This window comes from Prinia subflava, chromosome 3, assembly GCF_021018805.1.
Source record: "Prinia subflava isolate CZ2003 ecotype Zambia chromosome 3, Cam_Psub_1.2, whole genome shotgun sequence".
NCBI lineage: Eukaryota > Metazoa > Chordata > Aves > Passeriformes > Cisticolidae > Prinia > Prinia subflava.
The window spans coordinates 4685118-4703110 of NC_086249.1; the positions used below are offsets into that span (position 1 = coordinate 4685118).

At 42.4% G+C, this 17993-nt stretch overlaps 1 protein-coding gene across 2 annotated transcripts in view; it reads left to right on the forward strand.

The window, feature by feature from the left end:
* Positions 1-293: 293 nt before the first annotated feature.
* Positions 294-17993, forward strand: part of NECTIN3 (nectin cell adhesion molecule 3) — a 62927-nt gene continuing 45227 nt past the window's right edge. For both annotated transcript variants that reach the window (XM_063393833.1, XM_063393831.1), the window contains exon 1: positions 294-650. In XM_063393833.1, the coding sequence (XP_063249903.1) occupies positions 446-650 (205 nt within the window). In that variant the 5' untranslated portion in view covers positions 294-445. The remainder of the gene's footprint in view (positions 651-17993) is intronic.

The following is a 17993-nucleotide window of genomic DNA, read 5'->3' on the forward strand; positions in this document are numbered from 1 at the left end:
GGGCGCCCCCGACCGCGCTGGGGCGGTGGCGAGAGGGGCGGGGCGGGACATACCAACAGCCCTCCGGGGGAGGACGCCGTGACGCCCCCTGCCACCAGCCTCCCGCGGCGCCCTTGATACCAACGGGAATCCCCCGATGCGGGGGGAGCGTCTGCGAGTCCCACAGAGCGCGACGGGAAGGGCCGGGACGAGGCGACTCGCCCCGAGGCGGGGGAGAGGTGTTGGGGGTCGCGGTGGAGGCGCCCGGCACACGCGTCCCGCCTTCCCCCGGCCCCCCCTCCCTGCGGCGGGTGGTGCGGCCCGCTCTGAGAGGGCGGGAGCGGCGCGCCCCGCCCCGCTCAGTGACACAGGCTTCGTGTGGGGAGGTGCCGGCGGCGCGGGCAGCGGGACCGGGCGGGACTGACCGGGCGTCGTAGCGGCGGCGACTGGGAGCCGAGCCCGGAGCATGGCAGGGGCTGGAGCCGCTGCGGAGGCTGCTGCTGGTTTCCCTTGTTCGCCGCCTTCTCCCGCCCGCCGGGAACTTTTCCTAGCGGCTGGTGGCGGTGCCTCCCCCCGGTGGTGGCAGCGGCGGCGGCGGCTGCTGCGTTCGGCGGTGCTTCCCGGGCCGGGGCTGGGGCTGCTGGGGCTGGTTTTCTCTCGATTCTGCTGCAGTAAGTGGAACTTTTCCCCTTGGCGGACGGGCGAGGGGGCGGGTGGAGGAAGAGGAGGAGAGAAACCCGAGCCCCGGCAGCGCCGGGGGACGCGGCCGAGTTGAGGGAAACTTTGTGTGGCGGCCGGCGGCGGGGAGGGGTGGCGGGGGCTGCCGGCCGCCCTGCACGGGGGGAACCGGGTGGGACTTGGCCGGGATGGTGGAGGAGGGAGGGATGCGAGGCGGGGTCCGAACCGGAGCCCGCACCGAGCAGACCTACGGACTCTTGCCCCCGGGAACATCCGCTGCGGCCGCCGCCGGGAGAGCGGGTGTCCCGAGAGGCCGAGTTTCCCTGGCGGTCGGGTTGGGGCGGCCGCGGCCCGGGTGGGGCAGCAGGGGAAGTTTATTCTCCGTGGCTGGGGCTTCCCCCGGCGGACGGCAGGTTATCCGCTGTAATTCCCGTCCTAAGCGGCGGCGTTTCGCTCGTTTGCGGGAATTCACGGGCGCTTCCCCCCCTTCTCCTTCCCCATCCTGTGGGAAGGACAGAAGGATCTTGGTGATACCCGGGAGCGCCTGAGGGCAGCAATTGTATGCGCTTTGCCTCTGGCAGTGCGGGCTCGCGTCGTTGTTCCCTCTCGCTGAGGGTGAAACCCGCGCTGGTTTCGGTGTTGGGTCGTGTGCTCACTCTCCATCACCCGCATCCTGAGCGCTGCTGCCGGGGGCACTGCGGTGCGGGGCCCCGCCGGGCTTGGCGTGACCACCCGCAGGAAAATGCCATCACCGACCTTCCCCCCCTTTCCCTTCCCCTTCATCTTCCTGTGGGGAACAAACAGGCGACGTAGCAGCTGGAAACTGAGCAGGAATTTATTTATTTATTTATTTATGTTGTACTGCATGCGGTGTAGTGTGCGTAGTGTCATTTTTTTTTTTTTTTTACAGCAGTGAAAGATGAGAGGGGATAAAAGTAGACTTGGACAAGAGCAAATCGAAACCCCTCATCCTGCCGCTGTATTCCCAATGCAGTAATGAATAGTTGGCAAAGATATTTTATTATAGGAGACGCTGTGTCCCTTCCCTCTTTAATGAAGGAGGAACAAGTTAGAGGAGGTAGTCTCTGGAGGTTCATGTGATAAAAATACCCAGGAACGAGCAAGCCGTGCCGCCGTAAAACACTTGTGTAGTATCTGCGAAATGCTTTCTCAGGTAGGGAGTTGAGGCGCTCTAGGATTGTGCTCGTGCATGTAATAGTCTCCCCCCTCTGGCAATGATGTAGCTTTCAAAAAAGATGATTGTTACTAAGTTTGTAAATATTGAGAAGGCATCACATTTCAAACTTCGAGGCTAGAAGACTTCGTTTTCATGTGGTTGGCAAACTTTTTGCACTAGCACTTTTCTCCCTTCCCTTTGTTCAGGGTTATTTCTGCTCTTTTGCAATTAAAAAAGTGAAGTTGCAGACTTGACATAACCTTGACAAGCTATTTTTACATCTAAATGGGAAGTTAATAGTAAAAATGAAGCTAAGAGCATCTGTGCCTAGTGCCGTACAGAGACTCAACCATTTTAGTCTTGATGAGTGTAATTCGGATGTCAGTCTTCCCAGATTTTTTTTTTACATAAGTGAACTTGACTGATAACACTTGAGAACATCCGCCAGAAGCGGCAATGTTGCCTTGAAATAATTTTGTTCTTCAAGCGCAAAGTTTTGAAGTATAATCTCTGGATAAAAGGGAAAACTTAACTGCTACGGACTTCTAGACTTGGAGGTAATCAGGAGGGGAAGAGTTTTTTTGTCAATATCTTAAGTTTTAGTTTTCACCTTGAAATTTCCCAGTTGTTTTCATTGTGCCTGTAACTGTAACATATAACTCTGAAGGGAAAATATTATTATTGTGGCTCTTAAGAGTGCTTTTAAATATATTTTGAGCATATTTACACGTTGATGGAGCCCGAAACTGCTTATTACTTTTGTTTGCCTTTTGTCCTGCTACTCAGCCAATCCTGATAATGCTAGCAAAAGGAAGATTTGAAAATGATACCACAAAAAATGCCAACCCTAGTAGATTAAAGTCACTACAAAACCAAATCAGTTTTTATCCAGTCATTTCAACTGGCAATCAGAAACAATGATTTATTTGAGCTGTAACTCCTCACAGAAATATTGCCAAAAAACTCTCAACGCTCACATCAAACAGCTGAAGGGGGAGAGAGAAAAGATATCAGGCATCTGAAATAACAGCAACTTTTCTATTTTTGAGTAAAGATAGACCTGCTTTAATAAATGCTGCTTCTTTTACAAAAGACTACTGGCTTCAGGTTATATGCACGAGCACTTCTTCCACTTGCCAGACAAACAGTGCACGATGCAACGAGGTGTGTACTGAACTTCCACCATCAAACTGGTGTAACCTTGAACTAGGGGACATCTGTGGCATCCACAGGAAGCATCATCATAACCTCTAATCCATCAAGTAATTTATTTTGCATTGCAGCGAGTATTTTTCAGCTATGCTGTAAATGAGGACCTGTGAGCTACTGAATAATGAATTCCTCATAGTTCCAGTACCTTGTTTGTTTGCACACGGTGAAAAGTTTTTTGCAAATTGTTTTTGAATGTAGGCATGAATTAAAAATAAGCAGAACCATAAAGTGAGAATAGAAAGATGTACAAGATGCATTTTTCAGGTATTTTGTTGAAGAATTTTTTTTTTCCAATTTAAATTGCTGGTTATGTTAAGCTTCCTAGTAAGGCTAGACAAAGAAGTATGCATATGTCTTCTAAGATACCAAATAATTTTTTTCTTAAAGGAGCCTGGAATACAGAGCTCCAGACTGATAGTAGAGCTGGAAGGATTGGGTTCTAAAGGTGTAGATAATATAAGTGTGCAGTGTACCACATACAAAAATAATAAAAAAAGAAAATTTCCAAATTATTGACAAGAACAATCTGACTAGAAATATTTTTACTCATTTTTCAGGTTAAGTCATGGCAAGTTAGAATGTCAAGCAAAGCAGGAGGTGGGAAGGTATAGTAGAGTGATCAGAAAGACAACAGAATGTGTTTTTTCCTCATTGTATATTAAATGTTATGTTGATAGTTTGGAAATCCATGTCTAAATATGCGTTTACTTTTTGAAAATGGTGTGGAAATAAATGCCCATTTGACCAGGTGTTTTGTGAAACAATATGACAGCAGTGAAAGACAGGATAGGAATGCTATAGAAGGTATTTGAGGAGTTGGAATGAAGAAGGGATGAATCATGGAGTAGGTTGGGCAGTGCATGAAACTGCTATGAAGAAACACAGCAGCTGCACTTGAAAGAACTACAGATAGGAAGAGTTTAAATCTGGATTCTTTGATAATTAACAAAACTTTAAGAAGTTTGCCAGAAGTTTGTCCAGCCTGTACTTGAGGATAACTGGTTGGAATATGAGGTGTGATCTTTTGAAAGAATTCTTAACTGTTTCATTGTGGTAAGTCTGTAATTTTCAATGTTGTTGTTACACTGTGATGCTTTTGGTGTGCAAGAGCTCCTATATATATGGAAATGAAGCACAATGTTATTTGAGTTAGGATCTGAATGCTTGGAGTATCATAAAAGAATTGTGATGGTTGTTTAGCCACTTGTGTTACATAAAAGTTGAGCAGTTACTTGATTTAAACAGTGTTTCTCCCTTGCCTTCTCGAACAACTTAATTTTATGTCATGGAATATAAATCCTGTTTGATAGTGAACAAAAGGTAGCTCTAGCAGGATAATTTTTTGTGACATTAGAGAGTCAAGTATCCTGTTTAGAAATATGGTCAAATCTAGGTTGTTTTCTTTCCGTAGTATGTTATGTAGTATTTTATGTAGTATTGCAGACAGGGTGATATTGAGAAACAAAGGACTGTTCTGTAGCAGGAGAGGCAAAACTATGTAGCTTGTACTAGAGCACTTGTACCAGTTGATTATCCTTCAGGTGCTGGTAGCTTTTAAGGTAGGCACAATCTGATATGAGAAAGGAAAGGGAGTTGGGAGTGTTGCTTCAGCAAGCAGTGTGTGGGGCTAGTGAGGGGAGCATTTGTGGAGCTCAAAGGAAAATTAAGTTGGAAGCTCTAGAATTGAAAGTCTGAATTTTAATTTGTAGAAACAAAATCTGGAGTGAATGAAATTAAGGTAAGAGAAAAATAAAACCTGATGCACAGAAGGCAATCTTGCTAAGTGCCAGCTACCTGCAGTGCTGTTGGTAAATGTTGTCCTGTTTTAGTGCTGATTTGCTATCTGTTGAAGAGCAATAGTCTTTGCATCTGGTGTTACACTAGCCTGCTGCTGTGGAGGTGGCCTGCCCTGCTGTTGTGTGGCTGAGCTCAGCTTTGTCCAAACAACTCTTTATCAGAAGGTAGGGCTGCAGGCTGCTTGGATTTGTGTGCAAAGAAGTGAGAGTGCTGAGATTGTGTGTGCTGTCTGCTTGCTCTGGAGCCCCCGTGCTCTTCCTCTTACGTGGTTTTGTGATGACAGATCGCTTTGCTCTAGCACTGATTGTGTCTGTACTTCTTGTTTCCAGCTTTGAATGAATGTGTTGTATTGAATGAGGATTATTGGAACTTTGGTTGGTTGTTTTTTTTTACCCTGATGACTTCTGTTTTGATTGGTATGTGGGTTGTTATGCCGAAGTTTCTGTCAGGAATTTTCTAAGGCAGCTGATGGTTGGAAGTGAATGGCCAGATTTGCTAAGTGAAAAATAGGCGTAGGTGCACTTAATTATTATTACTTTGTTATGCCCTTGTTCTTGGGTTTTGTGGTTGATAGAGGTGGAGGTATGTATGGTCTTTAAAGGTACTTTTAACCAAAACTCTTCTGTGTTTCTATGGTTTGTTTTTGGTAGGGTTAGCCTGTCTAAAACAAGATTTTTGAGTAGTACTTATTTGAAGGGCAGTTGTATTCAGTGCCTCAGAGTTCATAGGTATCTGAAATGCAGTAATGCATTTTTACTGCGAGGATGGAGATGATGACTTTTTGGTTAGGCATGAAGTAGGTTCATCAAGCTTTCTTGTTAAAGGTAAAGGGGTCATTAGTATTATTTTTTATTCCTGGTTAGAAAGCAGAAGGATTGCCTGGAAAAGAGTATCATCTAAGTATGGGAAGAAATCTCAAGAAGAGCTGAAAATGAAAATGTGGAAAAATGCAAGGAAATGTATGAGAAGCAAATAAAGAGTGATGTGTGCAGAAAAGGCTGTGTCAGGGGAAATAATTATTGTGTTTCCTTCGTTGACGTGGGGAGAGATGAAATAGGCACTGGGTGAAACCTTGTCTTACTCTGCTGGATGTCCTGGGTGGTGAAGGTGTAAAACAGTGCATGAAAAGGAGGTGCGGGTGTGTATGAGTGAGACTCCTGGTGGGGCTCATGGACAATATTTTCATTGAGTCTAGAAAAGCTGGCCCATGGTTGCTTATTACACACCTGACTGCATAAGCTGGTGATGAAGAGCTTCGAGGTGTAGCACAACTTCCAAGGCATGGTGAAAACACCAAACCAACTTTTTTGTGTTATTCAGTACATGAATGCTTCAGGAGTTACTTTCCAGGTAATTAACTTCCAGACATTGGACTATTTCAAATGTGAACCCAGAAATTGGTCTTTCTGTCCATAAGTTAGCAACAGAAGAAAATTAGAAGCACAAATGAAAAGAACCTTTAAATCTAAAGCTTCTGTTGATGTCCTCTATCCTTTTAACTTGGTTTTTCCAAGTGTATGAGTAGGTGAGGTTTAGCGTTTTATCAAGGAGGTCACTTTTAGTTCAGGTAATGAAAAGCAGTACCAAGCTTCCAGACAATCCTCTTTTATCATAGCTGCATTCTTTTCTTCAGTATTTTTGCTTCTTTTCAGTTGCTTTTCAAGTAGTGTACAGGAGTAAAAGCAATCTTAATTTTTTAATAGTGTAATTTTAATTTTTTTAATAGTGTAAAATAGCACCCATCCTACTTTGTGTGAAGGCTAGTCGAGCGTAACTCTTGAGTTGACAGGGATGCTAAGATTATCTGCAGCAGTAGACAGCTCTTGCCTATTTCCCTTCCCCGACCCCCTTCCCACATCAGATTTTCATTATCTGGCATTTAAGATAACATTATATGTCTACAGGGATTCATTGTTTTCTCCTTTTCCATTAGTCAAGGTTTGTATTGCATGATAGCTCTTAAACTAGTCCTGGGATTAGTTTGTAGAGAGCAGAATGTTTTCCAGAAGTGACTGTTGTTTTGAGTACTTGGCAGGTGCTGGTGCTATCAGTGTAATGCGGTGGCATGTGCAAAATTTGGAGTCATTCAAATGGCAGTTTGCTGCTAAAGATGAATAAAGACTAGTCAAGCAGGTCTCCCTAGCTGGTATTTGTACAAGTGAGTGGAAAAAACCAACTGAGCTAGCCTGATGAATTTATTGGTTACTTTTGGATTTGTTATTTTTATTAGCCTCTCAGTTAGGAGATTGCAGATTAGTGTTGGATTTAACTTTTTATTACTCCTGTATTGTGTGGGCATTCTTTGCCCACTTCTATTGCTTTTTTTACTTGAAATACCACCCATGCTGCATGTGGTGTATTGGTATAAGCTGAAAACTAATTAATGCTGGGACAAGCATAACCAAAACCAGCCTATTGGATGAAGAGATGCTGGGGAAAGAGTATGAAGTTGACATCATGTCCAAGATGGGTAACTTGATTTCTTTTCAGTGTATATAATTTGGTAGAAAAATAGTAACTTTAGTTAAGTAGAAGTTAAATTACATCAAATACCAAGTAATTTGTTGATAGCAACAGATTAATTTAGGAAGCAAGACTTCTGACTCATATATAACTTGGGGGTAATTTTATTCCCCAAATTCCTTTAATTCCTTCAACATCATGTTTGCCCTTGCCACGATGAATAGCTAACTCTGCTAAGGTTGATTGCTAATGGTTGGAGAAGGAAGTCAGGAGCTGTTAAGCTTAGTACAATTTTAAATGTATTTGTAAATACAATGAATTGCATTATAAAAATCCACTTCCCTGCCCTTCACCAGTGCTGCTGTTCCTGTGTTTTAAACACTTCAGTGCACTGTTGATTTCAACAGAGAAACTTTCTTGACACAGAATTAATGTTATTTTGACCTTATTAAGGCACTGTATCATTTAAAAAGACACTATAGTCCTAAAGGAATCAGCTATGAGAAATTGATGGTTGTGACCATACCATTAATCACTTTTTGGGAAATTTAAATGCATCCTGTTGCAAGTTTCAATGTGTTACTGGTAGCTGAGGTAGCATAAAATCATGTACCTCTGGTAACTTGCAAGTGTAATATTGCCATTTATCCAGGAGAGAGTCTGTAGGAAGAAGCATGCTAAGTTCTGTGTGGCTGTTTGAGGCATCAGAGGTAGTTCAGGCTTCTGCATGTAGCTTGTATGGTCTAGTTCAAATTCTAAGGTCCCTTTCAACCCAAACCATTCTATGATTCTGTATGTATAACACAACTGTTGAATTCAACAGCTGTAAAATAGTAAGGTTTTTTACTATAACCAGATTATCACAACTGACGTATCAGTGTTTCCAGATGAGTATTTAGTAACTTATGCTACCTCCTGATAAATCAGAATGTAATCTGTTGTGGAGAAACAGATTTGTATAAGCATCATGGAAAATCTTTAAATTATTCTGCGGAGTGTTCCACCTTACAGAAAGAGGTGAGGACTGTGTGACTCTCTAGAACTGTTAGTGGAAGTTCTTTTTGTGATAAATTTCCAGAACTACTCTACAGCTGTGTATTGAGTCTCGAGGGACATGGCTTAGGTATAATAAATTGTTGTGGCTTCAAATAGGTGAAAACTGAAGTGAGAAAGAGCAGTTATGGTGGTGTCTCCACAATCTGAGACTGCTGTGAAAAGAGGTCCTGAATTGATTGCTCTAAGTACGTGAGACAAGACACTGGACAGAGGAAGAACACTGAGTGTTATTAACCTTAAGGGGCTTTTAATAAGAATCTCCTTGTAGCCAAGCTGGTGAGATACGTTTTGGGAAGTGGATCATTCGATCGGTGAAAGTTTGTGTGTCCTGCTGAACTCGGAAGGTTCTGATCAGCTCTATGGAGTCCACCTGGAGGCTTGTCACTGGTGGCAGCAGTACAGGGGCAGTTCGTCTGCATTCCAACCTCTCTTCAGCGTGTAAGGCACTCAAAGCAAGTTTGTGGATCCTGTGCATGACAGTGAGGGTCAGTTCATCTGCTGGAGACTGGGGCTAATTGAGCAGGATGTCTCCAGGTCAGAAACCTTGAGAAATTCAAAAGCAAGCGCCCAGTCAAGTCTCTCCTGGGGAGGGATGACCCCATTCAGCAGAAGAGATGTGGTGCAGACTGGTGACAAGTACCTTTACGGGAAGGAACAAAAGGGTCTTTTTGGGACAGTGTGTGCCTTTGTGGTGCAAAAGGTGAAGAGCACACTGGGCATGGTCAGCCAGCTGAAAGAAGCAATTTGGACCTCTACTCCTTGGGGCTTGTGAGATTGCATCAAAAGTACTGTGCAAAACAGTTTTGTGCTCTCAAGTATGAGGCTGGTGCCAAGGTACCTGTGAAAGGCCACTGAGGTAGGGAGTCACCACATGATGCATGAAGAGGGCTGGAGGGGTGAGTTTGTTCAACTTTGAGAAATGTCTGAAGAAGGGCACCCTAATAGCTGCTGACACTGTTTAATAGGCAGTGAGAGGGCAAATGAAGACAGGCTCTCCCTAGCTGTGCACAGGGAAAGTCCAAGAGGGACCTGACAAAAGCTACAACACGGGAAATCACTATAATGTGTGAGCAGTGTGTTTTCCCACACAGAGAATGAAGCACTGAAACAGGTTGTGGAATCTCTGTGCCTGAAAATATTCGGAGCCTGACTATGGTATGACCCCTGAGCAATTTGATCTGACTTCAAAGTTGGCCCTGCTTTCAGTTGGGGATGGGATTGGATAACCTCCAGAAGTCCCTTTCACTCTAAATGAGCTTTATAGTGTGCATGGGCAGGCAGGAGCTAGTGTGCTATAGTTGCTAGCCCTGGAAGAAAAGTAGAAGTAGCTGGAGGTCTTCTCTTTAGATTAAAATGGCAAAGTCAAGTCTGAAACAAGTTTTTCCTATAAATCAATTTGCTAAAAACTTACTTCAAAATTGGATCCCATTGTTACTTCCTAATGTAAGTTAGAGAATTTGTTAAATAAAGATCTGGCTACATCTCTTCTGTCACTTCAGTAAATAGCCAGTAAGACCAATCCCATACAGCACAGAGCTGGGTGATAGTGTGAGACATACTGAAAATGGAACTTAGCAGTAAATTGAGCAGCTATTAAACAGCATTCCCTGGGCTTACTGTTGTGGTACAGTTCCTGGACAAAAAAAGGGTTAACTTTCTGGAATGACCTGCAGCAAGCTGGCCTTAAGAGCTAAAAAAAGCCAGCAGTGTCAGCAATGCAGGGGGCAGCAGGCAGCCCATAACTTTGTCATGTAACTGGTAACTCATCAGTTCTTTTAATGGACAGCTGAGATTTGCTGCTCCTGATGAAATAAGTTTGTTTTATATTTCATGTATGACCACTGTTGTTCATTATTGGCAGATAACACTAAAACTTTACAGGTAATTGAAAATGTGAAGTTAATATTTACCTGTCATTCTGAAGTTGTTTGAGACTTTGCAGCATTGTATAGTGCAAAGTACAGCCTCCCTTTTTACGCAGTGCAAAGTACAATCTCCCTTCTCTTCCTGCAGACCTCAGTTCTCCCCAGAGTGGGTGGCGCGAGGAAAGACAACTTAGAAAAAGTGAAGGAGTGGTCTGCTTGAGGCAGTCGGGGATTTCCTAGGGATTGAAGGTCTTGTTCCTTCCTCTAGAAGGACGTCACACATGGGTCAGTGTTCCTGATCAGTTTTTAGTGGCTTTCTGGTTTCAGTGTAGGAAGTACAGCGAGGGATAGGGAATGCTGCATGTTTACAGCTGTTACTGAATGCTTAGAATTTTGGGTAGTACTGAGTAATTTCACAGAAAAGCCAAAAGAGAAACTCCTCAGAATCCAAAAGTGTGTTTATTTAAAGCAATTCAGAAACTTTGCCTGTACGTAAGTTTTTGGTAGTTGTGTAGACCATGTACACTCATACCACTCAATGCAGTAGGCAGTCTCTCTGGTTCTGCTGTGTCCCTTTCTCCATTTAAAGCTGAAGTGGTGTTCAGTTCTGTGTGACTTGAACTTTTGCTTTATTGTTCCAATGTAAAAGTAATGTTCTAAAGACAAAGATGTTAATACAGCACTATTTTTTCATTTGCCTTGTTCTCCCCAAAATGGCCAAAATGCCCTAGATAGTTTGTTTTGTGGTGATTTTTTTGTTTGTTTTAAGTTATCCCAAGCCAGGGGGTTTGTGTGTAAAACTTCTTGGTTAGGTTAGGAGTTTCCTAGACCTTGCTTTTCAGTGTGGCACACCTTTAAATGTCAATAGTTTTGGCTTGTCCAAACCATCCAGCATTTCTGGTGGTATCTGTCAGAGTTAACTGGGGGTTTGTTGTTGTTTTTTTTCAAACTGCACTGTGTTTATCCTGGATGTACTAAGACAAAGGAAAGAAGCCTGTGTACTCTGACTTTACTGGCGTCATTCATCTAAACTGAACAGTTCGGAAATCCTCCTTTCCACCCCTACCTTTGAGTAGGTAAAATATGGCGTAGTTCTAGGACACATAGCTTGAATGTGATCACATTTTCATTAGACCTTATGTCTGAACATAATGTTGAACAGTAATTGTGAAATTCAGAAGTTGGCAGTTAATTGGTTCTCTGAGTCAACTTAAGTTTGCCTTGATAATGAATGGAGAGGCGGAGTCTGAGAAGTGCAGTGTAGTACTGGAAGAGCAGAAAGTATTTGGGTATGGCAAATTAAGTTACTGAATAGCAGAACTATGAAGTACTGATATACCACTGCACAAGTCTGTAAATACAGGCACAGGGATATGCTAATTCTTAATTTATATCTTCATTGCTTCTCCTAGCCAGCTGGCTTTACTGTCATTTCAGCATGTGTGCTGTGCAGCCTTGTAATTAACATGTAGATTCTGGCTGACCATTGCAGCTTTCCTGTGCTGCCTGGTGTAAATACTGTGAAATGCATGAAAGATCAGATATTAACTCATTTGACTTCTCTAGTCACTGAATTTTCCCTTAGGAACAAGGACTAGTGAACCAGAGGCAGGGTCTGTCTGATGAAGTAAGGTGGAGGGTTCTTTTTAAAAGCATCGCTTTTGGAATGTTTTAAACTATGCATGTTGAGATGTGGGGGAGGGTTTTAAACTATGCATGTTGAGAAGGCCTCTGAGTTTTCTCTAATCTGAAGAGAAGCAAAGATGCAAGGAACAATCAACAAGTGTCCTAGGGGGATATGATGGAAATTGTTTTTATCCCTTCCATCATGAAGGCAGCACAAGTGAGCACAATTACAGACTTAGATCTCATTGGGATTCCAGCAGTGTTGTGGAATAGCTTGCATGGCTGGAGTCATGCAATTAGCTGGATTTGTACCTTTCAGGAAAGGCAGGCTGGCAAGGTGAGGAAGAGTGTCTAGAATGCTTGGAGCTAGATTGGCATGGCTAAACAGAGAGCTGGAATTCAGGAAAAGGAGAATTCATGAGCTTTGGAAGAAGGTGCAGGCAAATCAGGAGGACTACAAAGATGTGATGTTTGCAGGTGGGAAATTAGAAGAGCCAAAGCCTAACTCAATCTGGCTACTGCTGTAAAAGAAAGTAAAAATTATTTTTACAAATACATGAGCAACAAAAGTAGGGCTAAGGAAAATCTCCATCCTTTATTGAATGTGGAGTGAGACATTTACAAAGTATGAGGTACATAATGAATTTTTGCTTCAGTATTTAATGTTAAGGCTAGTTGTTCTCTGGGTGCTGAGGCCTCTGATCTTGGAAGACAGGAATGGGGAGGAGGATGAAGCCCCCATAATCCAAGGATAAAATGGTCAGTGACCTGCTGTGCCACTCAGACACGCACAAAAGTATGGGACCAGGTGGCATCCACCCAAGACTGCTGAAAAAGCTGTCAGAAGTGTTCACCAAGCCACTTTGAATCATTTACCAGCAGTCCTGGTTCCATTTCACTGGAAGTTAACAAATGTGATGTCCAACTACAAGAAGGGCTGGAAGGAGGACGGGACTACAAGCCTGTCAGTCTGACCTCAGTGCCAGGGAAGGTTATGGAGCAGATCATACTGAGTGCTGTCACTCAGCATGTGTGGATGTGGCCCTTAGTTCAGTGGTAGACTTGGCAGTTTTACCTTAATGTTTGGACTTGGTGATCTTAAAGGTCTTTTCCAGCCTAAGCAATTCTGTGATTTTGAAGGCCAACATCTGGACTGAGATAACCCCATTCAACAGCATAGGCTGGTGTAAGGGGCTGGAAGGCAGCTTGGCAGGCATAGGTTTATAGCCCTGGTGAACAACAGATTGAGCAGTATCAGCAGTTTGTCCCCACAGCAAGGAAAGGAGACATCCTGGGCTCTGCTAAGCAGCTTGAGTGAGGCAGGGATCCTTCACCTCTCTTCGTCACTGGAGCACTGTGTCTGGTTAGTGGCTCATGGTACCAGGGGGACACCGGGCTTCCAGAGCAAGCCCAGCAGTGGGTCACTGTGTTGACTGGGGCACAGGGTGTGTGAGGAGAGGCTGCAAAAGCTGGGCCTGGTCAGCCTGGAGAAGGGAAAGCTGCAGGAAAGGAGCCCTGATTTGCTGCCTGATGAGAACGTATCAAGAACGTAGATCAACGCTTTCTGCAGAGATGCCCCACACAAGGGAATAGGAACAAACTGGAGTGTGGGAAATCCTGAGCCAATGTAAGGAAGCAAAACTTCTCTGTGAAGGAGAAGGTGCCCAAATTATTTGAAGAAACAGTGTCCTGTGGTGATATTCCAAACTTGACTGGATGAATCTTCAAGCAATCTGATATAACTGGATCTACTTTGAGCAGGACTGAGTGACTTCTTGAGGTCTCTTGTCTCTTTACCTACATGAAGTCATTATTCTCTACATTCGGATTAGAGTTTGTTTGACTTTGCCAATGATAAATGCATTATGAAGAAACCTGTGCCTAGGAGTTCACTTGTTTGTGGTAATTGCTAGGTGACCTGGTTGGAAATGATCACTGTAGCATACATCCATCGGTGTTTGACATGACCTGTTGAAAACTTTGGAGATATCACAGGATTTCTGTGGAAGTTTGGTTGGTTGGGTTTTTCCTCTCCCCTCTACAGGCTGGTACCGATGAATAGTGATTCCAGTGACTTGAGTCTGAATGCTTCAGTCTGACAAATGAAGTCAGACTGATTAAGTCAAGATTATCTTAATAATGCTTGTAATTTAGACTCTGGGATAGGCATGAGCTTTTTGGGTAATCTAGCAAGATGCATGTTATATTTACCCTCGTGGTTAGGATGGAAGCTTATGTAAGTACTGCTGTGTAGCAGAAAAGTGACTTGCTACTTCATAATGAAAGAGAGCAAACAGCAGTGACAAGAATCCTATACTGAACACTTTGTATTGTAGTTTTGGGTTCTGATTGAGCTGCCTTGTTTGTTTTGGGTTTTTTTTTGTTTGTTTGTTTGTTTTGTTTTTTGTTACTCTGTGAAATGGAAAGTTTATTATATGGTAGCATTGAAACAAGAGCCATTTAACTTGGAAGGAAAGCTTCAAAGTCCAAGTTTTTTCAGACTGGGTTGGCATTGGGAGCACCAGCCCACATTTTTGAAGTTTGTGGCTAGGTGGAACAGAATATGCTGCTGTGTCACTGGTAACTTCCACATTTTGAAATGAGGCAGAAGTGATGGGCAATAACTCCTTAGACTGTTGTGATGTTTAGTGCTTAATCCCTCACCCCCAATTAGTCTTCCCCTCAAAAAAAAAAAAAAAAAAAAAAAAAAAAAGGAAGAGTATATTGTAATAGCATAAAATTGCTTTTCTAAATAAGGAGTGGAGAGGTCTGGAGTCTGGAAGGAAGTGGCAGGGTATTTTTCTGACCAGACCATTTAGCAGTCACCATGGTGTGGGAAGTTTTTCTGGAAGAAATCATGTGGTAGAAGCTATAGTTGTAGGTGGTGCTGGAGGATAGTAGGAGCTTGTTTATTGCATTTCCTGGAGTATAAGGTGCCCTAATTATATATGACCACTAGTTACTGATAGCAAATTGGAATAAAGATGAGTTACAGAGTTTTGAAGTACCTTAAGAAACTGAGGGATTGAATATTTAAGCAAGCTGAAATGTAGATGGTTGTTCAGTGATGCCCACGAGGCATCCTTTGTGGGGAAGAGTATTAAACTTTGCATATGAATTATTATAGATATATGATATTTATATAGTTGAAAGAAGGCCTTGAGTATGTGGTGGTCAGTTCTGTGGGCTTTGCCAGAGGTCTGGTTTGAAGGAACTGTTTGTACAGGGTCTGAACTAGGCAGTGCACTGTTGGGAAGCATGTCTGTCACAATGTTTATTGGCATCCTCTTTCAACTTGAAGTGTATTAAAACCAGCTCTGAAGTTTCTTAGCTCTGAATTCAATACTAGAATTGAAACCTTTTAAGAATAAACCGATGTTCCAGAAGTGTCAATTTTGGTGTAACGTGTGACACTGTATGATGAGAGGCAGTCTATATATAGAAGTCAGAAAAGTTTAAGCGCTGGCTGACTAAAATGACGTGATTAGGTGTTCCTGTATATCTCCTGAATGGAATTTCTTTCACCACCCTGAACTCACAGCCCTGAAAATAAATGGAAGAGAATGAGCTTTTAAAATAAATTTTAAGCAGGCATCATTAGAGTTATGTCTAAGCATAAGGTTATAACTCAACTTATTATTGAACATGCTCAGAATGAGTTACTTTTCTCAAAGCTGAAGGCTGTCACTTCTCCCAAATCTTACTTGTTGCTGAGAATAAGACTTGTTTGTAAGGAGTGATTTAAGGATGCCACAGTTACTCAGGTGAGGACAAACTGAGGCTAACAGAGATTTCATGGGGAGTTGTATATATAACTTGGAAGAGTTAAAAGCTTTTTACAAAACACGTGACAAAAGACGAATACGTGCTTGTGGATCAGAACAAAAAAAGTCATAGGCGAGACTGGTCACCAGCTGTGAACTAGCTGTCCCTCAGATGAAGAGAACCTTTACTGAAAAAAGTAAAGGATACAAATAGAAGGAAATGAGAACCACATTCAATAAGAAAGTAGCTATTTATTTTAACAAGTTGCAATATTCAAGTTAAACCAAATGCAAGCTGACCTGAGGGTGAAAAAAAGTATCTGAAAGCGCTCTAAGTAGGTATGTGTTATCTGAAAGCACTGGTGCTCTGTTTCATAATGTATTTTAAGTTACTGGGCATTAAAAATGAAATGGATTTGCCATTCTAGATACCATCAGTGTTAGTTTCTATTTTGCATTTTCCTTATTTCCTTCCTGTATAACTGGGTTGGTTGCTTGATTTGCAAAGCAAGTGGAGGATAGTCTTAAACACAGTTGAAGAAAGAGTAGGTTTCTGGGAAGAGGACTGGGAATGAGACTTGCAAAAGCAGTGTATTCTGAAGTCTTCTCACAGTAGCAAGGTTTGGGTGAGTATAAGTGTATGTGATGGAATGTTGCAAGTAAGTTCCTGAAATGAGAACTTGTTGTAAGATTCTTCAGCATGTGTGTCGTATTGGCTTACAAGCATTTTAAGGAAGACTGGATTATTACTTTACTAAAAATGTCTGTTAATCTTACAATAGTGAAGCAAATAAAATCCTTGATTGTGTGCAGTTTAGGTTAGTTTGCGAGTTGGCTTGTTTTTAATTGCTAAATATCAAACTTATCTAAAGGGTGTCGAGGTTTGTTATTTTGGCCAAGGTTTTCGTGTGAAGAATTCATGTTCTGTAGCACCAAAGATTTTCTTTATTTCGGTGGTCTTTGTTGCTTGTTTTCTGTGCTTCTGCTTTTGTTGGTTTTTTTCACTGCTTTACTGGTTTATCTCCATCCTAATCTTTGCAGGCATTCTCTTTCTGCAGTGTAAGTACTTTCAGACCTTTATTGGGTTACCTTTTATGAGAATAACAATGAGTTCTTCCAGTCCGTTCTTGTAGGTCATGTTTTCTAGGCCTTTGAGCACACTTTGCTTTCAGGCTCTCTAGATGGCATATATATGATGTGTGCTGTTCGAGCTGAACAACTCCAGATGGAGCTTCACTGATGCTGGCTAGAGCATATACTTTTATATTAGCATATTCTAAAGTGTCACTTTCAATTCTTGAAAGTGTAATTACCATACACTCGCTGTAGCTTTCAGAACCCTTTGCTCTCTAACCAGTTATTTCACATCCCCGATGTGTTCCTTAGGCCTGTTCCTGCTGGCTGCTACTCTCATTTGGACTCACTGCAGCTTGAAGGCATTTTTCTGCCTGACTGGGAAAGGTTTGTTAAGTGTAACTTCACTTGTTTCTCTGTGTATAATGAATTAGTCATCAGTCCCACCAAGATTCAGATGTGCAACTCACCTCTTGACCTCCAGTTTTCTGTTAAATATTTTGGTTATGTGTTTAAACTGGATGCCACATAGGACTTCAGCCTTTCCCACCAGAGCAGTTTGTCAGAACTATTGACTCATCTTTTGTGTTTCAAAAGATTTCTGGGATTATCTGGAACTCTTTAACAAACTTTCCAATAAGAGATTTGAGTTACTTTCAGGACTGCTTGTTTCAATCTCTTCTGCTTATTTCTGCCTATTGCTCTGATACTTAGGGATTTGAATTTATTTAAATGGGAGTGTGAAGCATTTTGTGGTGGCTGGGCAGTAGTGGTGTGTACATGCATAACTTCTGAATGACTTGTTTACTCTTACTACTAGTTTTTTGAGGGAGTGGGACTTGGGATGAGATGTTCTCCTCCAGTCCTGCTTTTGAGCCTGGCTCATTTATTGAAAAAAGAGTACCTCATTGTCCTGCGTATTTCCTTTTAAAGGAGGTGGGATTGGAAGATTTGGTGAAACAGAGTTGGAAATATTCATTACAGAAGGACTTCCAGCTGCCTCATAGCATGCCTTACTTATTAGTCCAACGTTTTATAACGTTTGAAATCTGAAAGTTTAGTGTCAGGATGAACCTGTATGTGTTAATTTGCTATGTGTTAATATGTATAGAAGATTATAATTTAAAAACATATAAAATGGACATTGATGTTGATATGGTCTAAGTTGAAATTCTACATGAAGTTTTACAGTTCACGGGACTTTGTAAACTTTCTTAGTAAGTAGTTTGATTTAAAGTTTCAACCTTGTAAAACTGGCTTTCTAAGAGTGTCCTTCCCAACTCCATTTGAATCATGAGCCTA